General features: G+C 51.8%; 1 protein-coding gene across 1 annotated transcript in view; it reads left to right on the forward strand.

Moving 5' to 3' along the window:
* Positions 1-5,100, forward strand: part of SYT13 (synaptotagmin 13) — a 37,656-nt gene extending 32,556 nt beyond the window's left edge. Inside the window, exons 4-6 of the mRNA XM_045893850.1 lie at positions 193-494; positions 2,731-2,860; positions 4,762-5,100. Of these exons, the coding sequence (XP_045749806.1) occupies positions 193-494; positions 2,731-2,860; positions 4,762-5,066 (737 nt within the window). The 3' untranslated portion in view covers positions 5,067-5,100. The remainder of the gene's footprint in view (positions 1-192; positions 495-2,730; positions 2,861-4,761) is intronic.
* Positions 5,101-12,551: the final 7,451 nt, after the last annotated feature.

A 12,551-nucleotide genomic window follows, 5' to 3' on the forward strand; every position in this document is an offset into this window, starting at 1 on the left:
CCGTGGGCCGCCTCAGGGGAGCTCCAGTTTCTAAGGCGAGTCCACAAAGCCACGGTGGTCAGCCCCGGGGCTCTCGTACACCTGGGGTCATGACCGTGAAGCTGGACGGGCCGCTGCCAGCGGGCCCGTGCCGCTCGCCTCCCCTTGTCCTTGCCGAGTCCCACGTCTGTGTTGCTGTCTCCTTGGCTGCAGCTGTGACCAGCGACCACGACGGAGGCTGTGACTGCTACGTCCAAGGCAGCGTGGCCAACAGGACCGGCACGGTGGAGGCCCAGACGGCCCTGAAGAAGCGGCGTCGGCATACCGCCTGGGAGGAAGGCCTGGCGCTCCCCCTGGCGGAGGAGGAGCTCCCCACAGCCACGCTGCTGCTGACCCTGCGGACCTGCGACCGCTTCTCCCGCCACAGCGTGCTCGGGGAGCTCCGCCTGGGCCTGGACGGGGGGTCTGTGCCTCTGGGGGCCGCCCAGTGGGGTGAGCTGAAGACTTCCGTTAAGGTAGGGGAAGCTCTTGCCAGGGAAGCTGAAACCCGTTGGTGGAGCTTGGGGTGGCAGGACTGGGCGGGACTGGGCGGGACTGGGAGGGACTGGGCATTCCTCACGGGGCGGGCAGGGGCAGGGAAGGGTCGGAGAGGTCAAGGCCATAGGACGGTGTGTGGCTATTCAAGCCCTCGGGTCAAGGCCTCATCCAAGGGCCTGCCACAGGGGAGCCTAGAGGGAGTCTTCTGCGGGGCTGGTCTCAACCAGCTGATCAGTGCCGTAGGGGGAGACTGCATAGCCTACAAAACCCCGAGTATTTACTACCTGGCCCTTTACAGAAAACGTTTGCCGGCTCCTGTGCTCGAGTAATAAAAATACTACAAAGGGCATTCATTTTTGAGTACTTACTATCTATCGGTTGCTGCGCTTAGAACTTTACTTCGGTCCTTTCTCAGAGCGGCCAGGCAGAAACGACACTGTGACTCCTTACAGACGTGGGGACTGGGGCTTCGAGTGGTGGGGTAACCCACGCAGGATCACCCAGCTGGGACACCGCCATCTCGGCCTTGGGGCCAGGTTGGTCTGGCTCTAAGTCCAGTGCTGTCGCCTCGCCACCGAGCCCTGTGCCTGTGAGGCGCCCTCCGCCGGGACCTTTCCTGCCGGACACTTTCACTCCCCACCTACCCCCCATTTGGCTATCCTCTCTTCCTAGCCTTATTTTTCTTTCTTTCCCAGCCTCTGAAACTTGATAAAAATTGACAGCTACTCTCAGCTGGAGCCCCGCTGTTCTGCAGCAGGTTCCCTAATGAGTGTGTGATTTGGAATCACAGCCGGGGGCCCTGGGAAGAGGATGGAGGCTTGTGGTTCATTCAGCTGGTAAACCAGCTTTCTCTGGAGGGGGAGGGCCTCCCCCAGGGCTTCCAGCCTAATGGGATGGATAATGCAATTGCACCTAGCACATAGTAAGTGTTTAATTAGTCTTCGCTGCTATGACTCATGTCCTTGCCAAAGTCCCTGGTAGCTCCCAAATCATTTTGTCACGTGACTAGTTACTTAGGACCAGTTGAATCATTGGGGTCACGTTGAAGACATTCCTTCCCCCCCCGCCCCGAGAAAAGGGGTGACCCAGGCAGAGGGCTGGCCAGCCTCATCCAGCCTCACTCCCAAAGCCCAGACTGGCTCTTATTCATCCAGAAACAATATTCCCACTTAATCATTATCTTGAAGAGTGCTGCTTCTCCTTCCTTGATGACCGATGGTGATCCTCAAAGCGCTTCACGTGGGCCAGGCCCTTTGGGTGGTTGTATTATCATTCCCATTTTACAGATGAGGCCCTGGAGGCGTGGGCAAGTGAAGTCACATGCCGGAGTGCACACAGCGCGTGAATGGCAGGATTGGAGCTCAGACCCAGATGGTCCGGTGTTAGGGTCTACACGCTTAGCACTGCCTTGGGACTGTGACATCTGCCTCCTCCTGGGGTCGGGGGGCCGCTCTTTGGGTCATTTTTGTCCCCTGGGGGTTTTGTTGAAACTCCAAACAAATGCTTGTCGGAATTTCAGTGGAGATGCTCTGGAAAGCCACGGAAGGAGGCGAGGCATGCTGGGCGCTTGGCGGAGGCCTCCGCACCTCCTGCAGATCATACTTATTGCCAGTGGCCTCTGGTGCCCTTCCTACCATTGCGTGCCCAGCTTTTTTATTGACACAGTTGGCCATTCTGTTGACCAAGCAAGGCCCCGCTCAGCATCCGTACATCACATTATTGACTCTCAGCCCTACAGGGGCTGGAAGGAATTATCTTCTCAAACAGAGTAATGAATCGCAGCAGCTCCCGGCGCCTGACCGATTGATTCAGTGGTTCCCAAACTGTGTCCCCATAGAACCCTAGTGTTCTCTAAAGATACCCCAAGAACGTGTTGGGGGTGCTGGTGGAGGGTGAGAAGGGGTCCTGGCCCTCTGCCCCTGCCACATCCTAAGGGGCATCTCTTCAATCTGTTTTATATGTCGGGTTTGAATATATGATATTCGGAAAATCACATTTTGTGGCAAATGAGAAACTCTTATTGAAGCACATGCTACATATAATTCCTCTGTGTCGTCCTCCCTTCAGCAAGAAAGCAGCGTTGTGGATAAGTGGTTTCTAGGATGCCTGACAGATGCAAGTCCAGTGTGACCCCAGCCTCAGCATTAGCCGATGGATGGGTCAGAAGCCACCCCTAAGCGAAGCCCCCCTCCTTCACCCTCTTTTCTGTCTCAGGAGCCCTCTGCGGGAACTGGAGAGGTCCTTCTGTCCATCAGCTACCTCCCGGCTGCCAACCGCCTCCTGGTCGTGCTCATTAAGGCCAAGAACCTCCATTCTAACCAGTCCAAGGCACTCCTGGGGAAGGGTGAGTGAGAACACACTCCCTTCTTTTTTTTAAGATTTTTTTTTTTTTTAATTTATTTGCGAGAGAGAGAATGAGAGACAGAGAGCATGAGAGGGAGGAGGGTCAGAGGGAGAAGCAGACTCCCTGCCGAGCAGGGAGCCCGATGCGGGACTCGATCCCGGGACTCTGAGATCATGACCTGAGCCGAAGGCAGTCGCTTAACCGACTGAGCCACCCAGGCGCCCAACACACTCCCTTCTTTAAATTCATTTCCGTATACTCCGGGGCCAGTCCCTTCATCGGGCCTGGGTATGAGTTACTTGCAGCTCCTGACCTTGCAGATCCACATGCGGAGAGCCGGTCTCACCCGTGGGTCAGAGGAAGCCAGGGATCGGACTGTAGCCACGAAGGGCGGTATCTGGAGGAAACTTAGCCCACTACCCACACCGGGCTGGACTCACCTCACCGGCAGGTGTCGGGAAGGCCGGGCAGTCCTCCTGTCTTAGCTCGCCATCGCTGTGTGCCCCACACCCAACCGCAGTCTCTTCTGTCTTCTCAGTCTTTGTCAACCTGCCACCCCCACACCAGCTGAGCGTGGGCACTGGCAGAAGGTGTGTGGGTGCATGGGTTGAAGCGGCCTGAAGCTTCGGGCATCTGTGCCCCATATATCCAAGTAAGCATCTCCTCAGCATTCTGGAAGCCTCAGTTTTTCCTTCTGGTTACCCCAGCACAGACAGACCCCCTGAGTCCTGGGGACCAAACAGGCTCTCTTGTCAGAGCAGGAGAACGGCACTGGCTAGCAGTGTGATACCTGGACCCGACGCCAAGTGCTCAGAGCAGGATATAAATAACCAGGTATTTATAGCAGGATACAAATAAAGAATTACCACTGCGTTCAGAATCTCTGAGCAAACAATTTTGGGCAAATGAAATTGGAAGGGCTGGTCTTGCCGACAGATCCCCCAGCCGAAGGCCAGCATTCAGTGCTTTTCCTTGTCCCCTCCAGACAATTCTATGCCTCCTGCTCTTTTTTAAAGCTCCTGTCAGGACAATTACGACACAACACTTTGTCTCTCAACTCTATCTGCTGAAATAAACTAGCCACCCCGGGGGTGATAATTATAGCCATAAATACCGAAGAACAATTATTCTCACATTAGCTTGGGGAACCTTGACTAATGAAAACATAATCCGACTCCTGAGCCTGGTGATGTTCCATGCAACCTTGTCCTGTGACCCCTGCCGCTATCCTCGGGCGGGAGTCGGGGTGGGGGTGGGGGGCAGCTCTTTTGGCCCAGGACCCGTGGGGGTCCAGGCAGTCTGCCCTCGCCCTCCACATGAAGCCGGGGTGCGCCAGTAAAATTTATAAAACAACAGAGGAGAAGAACTCAACCAACCAGCAGGAGACCTTCTTCTATCTTAATAATCAACAAAAGTGCTCGGAGGGAGAACCAAGGGGATGAAGACGTGGGGGTGGCTTCGTTCTGCTGGTCTGAGGTGAAGATCAAGCTGCCATACATCTGAGCCATTATCCGGGACCTGGGTTGATGTGGGACATGAAGACACTTGGAAGGGCTCATGGCAGGGAGTGGTTCCAGCTTGATCCCGTCATGGGCTACCCAATGACCACCTTGATGTATTGTACTATTGCGGGTTTTCCACACTGTGGCTTAAGTTCTATGGAAGCAGGAGCTTTTGCTGTATCCCCATGTCTAATGCCTCATGGTGGGTATTTACTAATTGTCGAGTGAACGCATGGCCCGCTGAGAGGGAGGCACAGGGAAGGGTGGGGGGTGCGGAGAGAGGGAGCCTCAGTGCAAATCTTCAGCCAGAGACCCTGTCTCTCCAGCCCTAAGAGGGAGCATCATCCTGGGCCCACCACACCCCACAGGCTCACCTTTCCGTCTCTCTCCTCCCCCCAGATGTCTCTGTCAAGGTGACCTTAAAGCACCAGACGCAGAAGCTGAAGAAGAAGCAGACGAAACGGGCCAAGCACAAGATCAACCCCGTATGGAACGAGATGATCATGTTCGAGCTGCCCGATGAGCTGCTGCAGGCCTCCAGCGTGGAGCTGGAGGTGCTGGGCCAGGATGAGGAGGGGCAGAGCTGTGCCCTTGGCCACTGCAGCCTGGGCCTGCACGCCTCGGGCTCCGAGCGCAGCCACTGGGAAGAGATGCTCAAGAACCCTCGCCGGCAGATCGCCATGTGGCACCAACTGCACCTGTAAGCGGCCGCCCGGGCTCCTCCCCTTTCAGGCCCCGCCCCGCCCCTCCAGCCCCGCCCCGCCCCTCCAGCCCCGCTGTCCTCGGCGACGTCCTCTTTGTGCCCCATCCTCATTCTGACACCCAGGAGACAGATGTGTTTGCAAAGGCCAGGACCCCTTCCCTCTCCTAGTGCACTCTTATTTCCAAAACATGAGTAGGGCAGGGCAGTGTGTGGAAACAGGACATTTGGGTCGCGCCGAGGAATGCATTGTGCTCCTCCGTGCTATTGAAGAGACACTTGTCAAATACAGCCCGTGTGCAGGTTCGGCAGGTGGGGGTCAGCCCGGCGCAGAGAACGCTCAATGTGGGGAAGAATGTGTGCAGAGAATGCAGCTCTTTAAAAATAAGCATTTCAAAAATGATGGCGGAAATGAAGTATCCTAGATCAACTCATAGAGTTAGGGATTGGGATGGGTGGGATGACATCTTAGCCAGCATCACATCGTGCCCCTGGCCCATGGCAGTCACCCAGCGGTTCTCGAACCCTAGTGTGTGAAGAATCACCAGCAGATTCCCCGGGCCCACCTGTTGACATTCCTGGCCACGACCCAGGCACCTGCATTTCTACCAAGCACTGTGTGGTTTTGATGCAGAGATTGGAGCACCGCACTGGGAGAAATGCCTTCTACAGCATTCCAGACAGGTTTTCCCAGTCCTTGTCGGGACTCCCAATACCCTGGGGCAGCCAGCTCTGAGGCTGGACATCTCAGTTGTCAGTGTGAAATTTGGGAGGCCTCTCTGGGTCTTTTTTTTTTTTTAAATTTATTTAATTACTTTAATTCTTAATGTTTTCATTTGTGCTCTTCAGATCCTGTTCTTGGACCGAATTTTTTGCTTTTTATTGAAGAACTCTGTTGTTTTCTCTCAAAATCAGTTTATGTTATCCTCGGGGGGATCTTCCTTAACAAAGTGTAGGTGGGATTCCCCTGTTTGTCACGAGGCGCTTGTTGTCACACCCACCAGCATCACCAAAGTGACCCTCTGAGACAGATCCATCTTTCTCAGCGTTCCAGCCATTGCAGGAGGAATTCAGTGGGAGGCGCATAGCGATTTAGTCTATTACATCTGGCTGCGTCGAAGTGGCCGAAGAAGGGAACTTGAAATAGGAAAGAGTCTTGTGTGAATGTGTCTCCCTTCCTCAATTTTCAAGGCCTACCACCTTCATCAGTAAGTAACCAGCAGCTAGGCTTCAAATTCCTACCTTCTTATTCCAAACAGCTGTCCGCATGGTCAGTTAGATGCTGAGTCTTGCTGCGTGGGTATAATATTTGCCCAGGAACCAGGATTCCCGGGTTCTGTTATTGGCCATCTGTAAAATGGGGCCAAGGACATGGCAGCTCTGTCTCTGTGAATGATGTGGTAGATGAAATAATGCTCAAAAACCGTAGGCACTCTCTGGCTAGAAACAAACCGCGGCCACCTGCAGATCATCTTTAAGCGTCAAGATGGCAGCTGACGGTGACTGGAAGGGGCCAGAACCATCCCAGGCACTTCCGGAACCATGGATTCTGCATTTGGGCTCCTCGCTACTGACACCCAAACTCTGGGCTTTCAACTGTCACCCAGTCCTGTGATCTACAAGGGGACCCCTAGGTGAGGTGGGTAAGGGCCATGCTTCATGCCTGCAACATGGCAGGCCATCCTTGGCCTCTCCCTGAGAATCAGAGCAGGGGCCTCATCACCTTTAGTCATGACTTTCCGTTTTTGTGCAGAAGTAGAAAAGCATCCGAAGAAAGAGAAAAAATATCGAATCCCTGTTTAATTGGGAAGTCTTTCAGATAATTGAAGATCTTGCTCATTAAGGCTGCACCTCCTGCCAAGTTTGTTTTGTTTTTTTTTTTTTTGGGCAAATCATTTGTTAGTGATTTCCTATAACATGTTGCTGAGGCTCCCCTCACGCTCTAGCCTCCTGGTTTTGGTTGGCATGGCCACAAGAAAACAAAACATTTCCAATGTGGGCTGACCGGTACTCTCCTCTCGGTAACATCGGCTACTCCAATGTAGAAAAGTCTGGATTCTAGACTTAACATCAGGAAACACAGGTTCTACTTCCTTATAAACCTATGCACCTGCCTCACAGTTATACCGAAGGATGTTTGGGGTAGGCTGGGGGGCCTCTGATGTCAGAAATAGCAGCCCTGCCTATGGTCATTCCATCACGAGGCATCCATTTCTTTGTATCTCAAGGGTTTCGTTTTCCAGAATCCAAGCTCAAGATTGTCCCTGATAGGAGTCAGATGCCACCACAGAACATCTCAGTGTTGAGCGCCATTTCACTTAGCACGCCTGCCCAGGAATGAAGGAGGTCTTGCATGGGATTTTGTCCGTTGTGTTCACTGGTATGTTCCAAGAACCTAGAATAAAGCTAGCTCGCGGGCCCTCAATAAAATCTGTTGAATGAATTAATGAGTGAAGGATAGATAGGGGACTGGATGGAAAAAGAGACCATAAGTGGCATAAAAATCACTCTGCCCTGACTTCTCAATGGTAAAAGCATCAGCTGTCTTAGCATTTGGCCTAAACGTTCACAGGTGAGTACTCCCATCACCTAATGACCACTCATATCTCTCCATATAAATGTGACAAACGATAAAAGAGAATATAATTGCTATGGTTTTCCACCAAAACTCCGTCTTGGTGAATTTTAAATTGCCCAGAGACCTCAGACCGCCAAATCAACAAACTTCAGTAATTTTCCCATCTGGGTATCTTGTACCAGACACATGTGCGATTTACAACCAACTTAGAGTGATTGAGTCTGTGTGAAATCAACTGATCGTTTTTGAAAGGCACCCCTTGTACTTGGCCAGGGAGCATTTTCTAAGAAGGGCATGGAGCAAGGTGAAAATAAAGGGAGAACCCCATCGTAGACCCGGCTGGGGACCCCAAGGTGACCTGGTTCTTTCCTAGATACGGTGACGGGGATAGAGAACTGGGAGTCCACCCTCATTAATCTGTGACTCTACTTCTCACATCAAATCAGAGTGTGTCTGCCGAGTGCCCATCAGTCAAGACCTTGCACGTGTCTGTCCATTTCACTTTGAGATATGATCCTTGGCGTGGCTTGAGTGACCCATCACTCCAAATGACGCTATGTAGAGAGGGTAAGATGAAAGAGAGACTCTCCAGGGGCAGTTCCTTTGGGATGTAAAGGAGTCTTGAGGGGAGGTAGCTGCAGCCTAAGCCAAATCGAGGCGAGGACCCCCAAAAGAGATACCTAGTCCTTGTGATTTATTTCTGCCTCCTGTGTTTCCTGTTGTCAGTGCTAAGTGTGTATTTGTTTTGCAATCATGAACCGAAGCACAAAAAGACGCATGAGACATTGTAGTCATATGTCTGGTGTCACACTTGGGAGCAAAAACCTTTCCGTGGTAAATAAATCATTTCCAACTGGGTCAGGTGCCCGGTGTTTTCTTTTTCCTTTTCACTTAATATTTGAGACACATCAAATGCACAAACAATAATTTGATAAACACTCATAAGCTACTACCGCGTTTTATAAAACTTGATGAATACCATCGAAGTCCCCTCGGTTTCACTCAGGAGAGCGCCGTGTTTCTCCCCGCCCCAAACGTGTCTTCACCCCTTCCCTCCACATATACATAAGCTCTGAGCAGCATAAGAGTATCTTTGTGTTTTAAACTTTATTTAAATTACATCCCACTATTTGGGTTCCACATTAAAATTTTGAACTTGACCCATGCAGACATATGTAGCTCTAACCCGTTTGTTTGTTTATTAACTTACGTATTTGTTTGCCGCTGTATAAGATTCGATTATATGGAGAGGCCACCATCCCATTCTCTTACTGATGTACATTTAGACATTTCTTTGTTTTTTCTATTACAAGACTGGTAGGAACATTCTCGTGCATGTCCCCTTGTTCCCGTGTACAAGTTTCTCTAAAGTATGTGCCCAGGAGTGAGTAGAATTGCTGAATGGTAAAGTGCTCTTTGTGCGTACACGTGCATGTGCGCGCGCGTGTGTGTGCGCGCGTGCGTGTTCTCATGCCCCTGGTGGTTTTGCTTGAGCACCAAATCCAAGGTATACACAAGTAGGGATGCAGGCAACAGGCATGGCCTCTTGGGGCTCTGACTTCATTCTTGAGAAAAAAATTAGGTAGGATCTAGAGACTTCTTTCTCTAACATCCCCAAAAGAAATACTCCTATCCCTGGAAGGTCAGCGCATCAGCCGATGGTTCTCCTGCGCTCCAGAAGGTGGGCAGGGACAAGGGGAGTCCTGGAGGCCTGTCACCCTAGGGCCTCCTGGTGGCTGCTGCAGCCCTGGCCTCTGGAGGCAGAGGCTCTGGCATCAGGCGAAGGGCAGGTCCTGAATTTTATAGTCAGTAGGGAATTAGCCAGGGCCGATTAAAACTGAAGCTCTTATAATGGAGAAATGATCCATGAAGAAAGCCTTGAGATGCCTTTGCTTTCCAAGTGCATGCGATTCCTTATTTTATATTATACACATATTTATTATATTGTAAGGACAGCCAGGATTTTTAGTTTCATAATTAAGTAGAAGTAGGTCCTGTCCCACAGAGAGCTGAGTATACAGACCATGTTTCACGGGTACCTATGAATATGGCCCATCAGAACCTCAAACTAATATCTGAGAGTCTGGAAGAGAGGAGAAGAGTTCATTGATCACAGTATATGGGGCTTTCCACTGAACTGCCTTAAATAATAAGCTCTGCCCCTGCATATAAAATGGACTCAAGTCTAGAGCACTGCAGGTAGGAGCCAAGAACCTACAACCCAGTGTGGCTATGTCACTTCATGGCCTTGGGCAAGTCACTTGCGTTCGGGCTTCAGTGTCCCTATCTGTGAAATGAACTTGGACCAAATGATCACTCACTTTAAGGTTTTGGGATTCTTTGACCTAGACTGGCACCAATATACTTTTCACACATAGTTTCAGTCTCCTGTCTCGTGCATAAAACAAACTAAACCCACCTACTTGTGTACCTGCCCTCTCTGTCCCATGCCTGGTAGGTCCACCTAGCATCTTCTGACAGTCACCCAGTCCTTGAGGCAATACACAATGTCACCTGAGGCTCTGAGTCAGCCTCTCTCGTGTACTTCACTGCTAATGGAACTGGTGGTAATTTTCCATCCAAGAGTTTCTATTTTTTTCCATTTTTTCTTACCGACAGTTGGAAGCACCACCATTCCAGAAGCTCAGAACCCTAGCATCTGTTCTGTCTCCCTTCCAGGGCAGACACCTGGCAAGGCTAGAGCCACAGGATGTGCTATGGATAGATTTAGGCGGTTGGGCATTTTCTTGGTGCGAGTGTTGAAGAACTGCCCCCCTTCTCCCCTCTTCCTCCTGCAGGTGAGCCAGCACGGATGGTTCTTGGCAGGAACCTCAGAAGCTTCCCCAAGCCAGAGATGGAGGCAGACACCTACCTGGGGGGCGGTGGGAGGAAGTTGGCCTTGGGGCTGGAAGCCAGGCGTTGCCAAGGAAACCTGTCTAGTGGTGGCCACACTGTGCTCAGGGCCCTGGGGTGGTTCGTCTCCATCTGGGTGTGGTCTCCTTGCAAACAGCCCAGGCTGGAGTATAGTTTCCCACTCCAATTTCCCAGCATTCCTTCTTGGTGTTTCAGGACAGCCCATTGGCAAGTGGGTGTTGGCAGAAATCCTGCTTCAGACACCCGGGGGGCTCAAACCGGGGACAAGCAAGGAGAAACTGGTTTTTCCAGCCGAAAAACAAACAAAACTTCTCTGCGGCCCCTTTTCCCTTAAAAGCCAGGTGGGATGAGCTCTGGAAGCAGAAGAAGCTGCGCTGAGGGTCTTTAGGCTGAGAAGGGAAAGGCGGGCCCCATTCAGGCAGAGGTGTCCAAGTCTGCAGGCAGGGGAAGTGTGGGTGGCTCTGTATTACAAGGCACAGGCTACCCCTCATCGAGGGTAGCGACAGGAATTCCGGGGGAACGAGGACCACAGTGGGAAACCACACAACTTCCTAGCACCTACTCCATCCTAAGAGGCTCTCCATCCTACTCTATCTAAGAGGTACCTATAATGAGAATGATGATACACAGTCAGCATGTAGTAGCCCACTGCTCTGTGCTAAGCACTGAAGACACAGACTCAGATAAGTGACTTGCCCAAGGTCTCACAGCTTGTAAGAGGCAGAGCGGCGTACTGAATGCGGTGTTCTCTGACCCTAAAGTCCAGGCTCTGACATACGGCCAGGGACCAAGGGTCTTTATTGCTAAGGTAATTTAGATGTGCTCACAGTGGCTTTCAAATGTCGCCTAGAACCTTGGACTGAGAATTGCCAAGCTGGAAGGAGCTCAAAGTTCTCTTTCCTGGGCAAAAGAGGAGACACCTGCTTGGATTGTGAGGGGCCATTATTCAAGGGACAAGAGCAAGTTGGAGTGGAGTATAACTCAAGGAAGCATCTCAGGGGCAACCTCTAGCTTTGTATAGAGAAGAGACCGGGTCAAGGCCAGATGTAGCCCAGGGTCAGGTGCAGGGTCATCCTGATCCAATGGAGAAACCAATACAGAGACAGAGGAAGTGAAGAATCCAGGATTTCCCCCATGACCAATACAGCATGAATGGGATTATACTTGTATCAGGGGCTGCCTAAAGTCATTCAATCACCCTTTCAATAAACATTGATTAAATGCCCACTATGTGACAGGAACTGCATGCGCACGCGTGCACACACACACACACAAGGTGGCAAACAGAGATAAACGTCATGAAAGGAAATACCAGCGGGAACATTGAACAGCGCCTCGAGGGTGGCTATTTAGAGAGGGACCCTAAGAGACGAGAAGAGCTCGGCCATACAACCATCCTAAGGGAAGCCATCCAGGCAGAGGGTACAGGGTATTGGGAAGTCCTGAAGCAGAGAAGAACTTGGTGAGCTTGAGGAACAGAGGAGGGCAGTGTGGCTGGAGGCCCGTGCAGAGGACACAAGCCGAGGCCGGGAGGTAGGCAAGGGGCTAGACTGCGCAAGGCTATGGTTATGCTTGGGACTTTGGAATGCGCTCCAAGGGCAATGGGAAAGCACTGGAGAGTGTTAAGCAGGGAGGACATCGTGACTAGATCTGTGTTTTCAAAAGATCACCGTAGCAACTGTCACATAGCGGCCCCTTGGGTCTTCGGGTGACTGCCCAGTGTCCTGAGTCTCCTCTCCGAATTGAACTCAACTTGTCCTTTGCACCTTGGAGAGGGTGGGGAGCAGCTGGGGAGAAGGGGGAAGGAAGGGAAAGGGCTAGACTTCATGTTCTTTACCCCATCCTCCAAGCCCTGCTTTGGGGGGAACGACCTCATGGCCAAGTGCAGATGGAAGATCTTTCCGTTCCTTGCTTCCCAGCTGCGAATGTACGTCAAATCTGGAGGGCCAGCCGTGGAGGGCAGGCTGACCCTGGTTCACCTGGGCTGGTCAGACAGGGACAGTTATGCCCCTTTGCTCCTTCCTTCCCTAGTCCTCC

This window comes from Mirounga angustirostris, unplaced genomic scaffold (assembly GCF_029215605.1).
Source record: "Mirounga angustirostris isolate CCGP_5_RB_7025 unplaced genomic scaffold, mMirAng1.0.hap1 SCAF_13, whole genome shotgun sequence".
Classification (NCBI taxonomy): Eukaryota; Metazoa; Chordata; class Mammalia; order Carnivora; family Phocidae; genus Mirounga; species Mirounga angustirostris.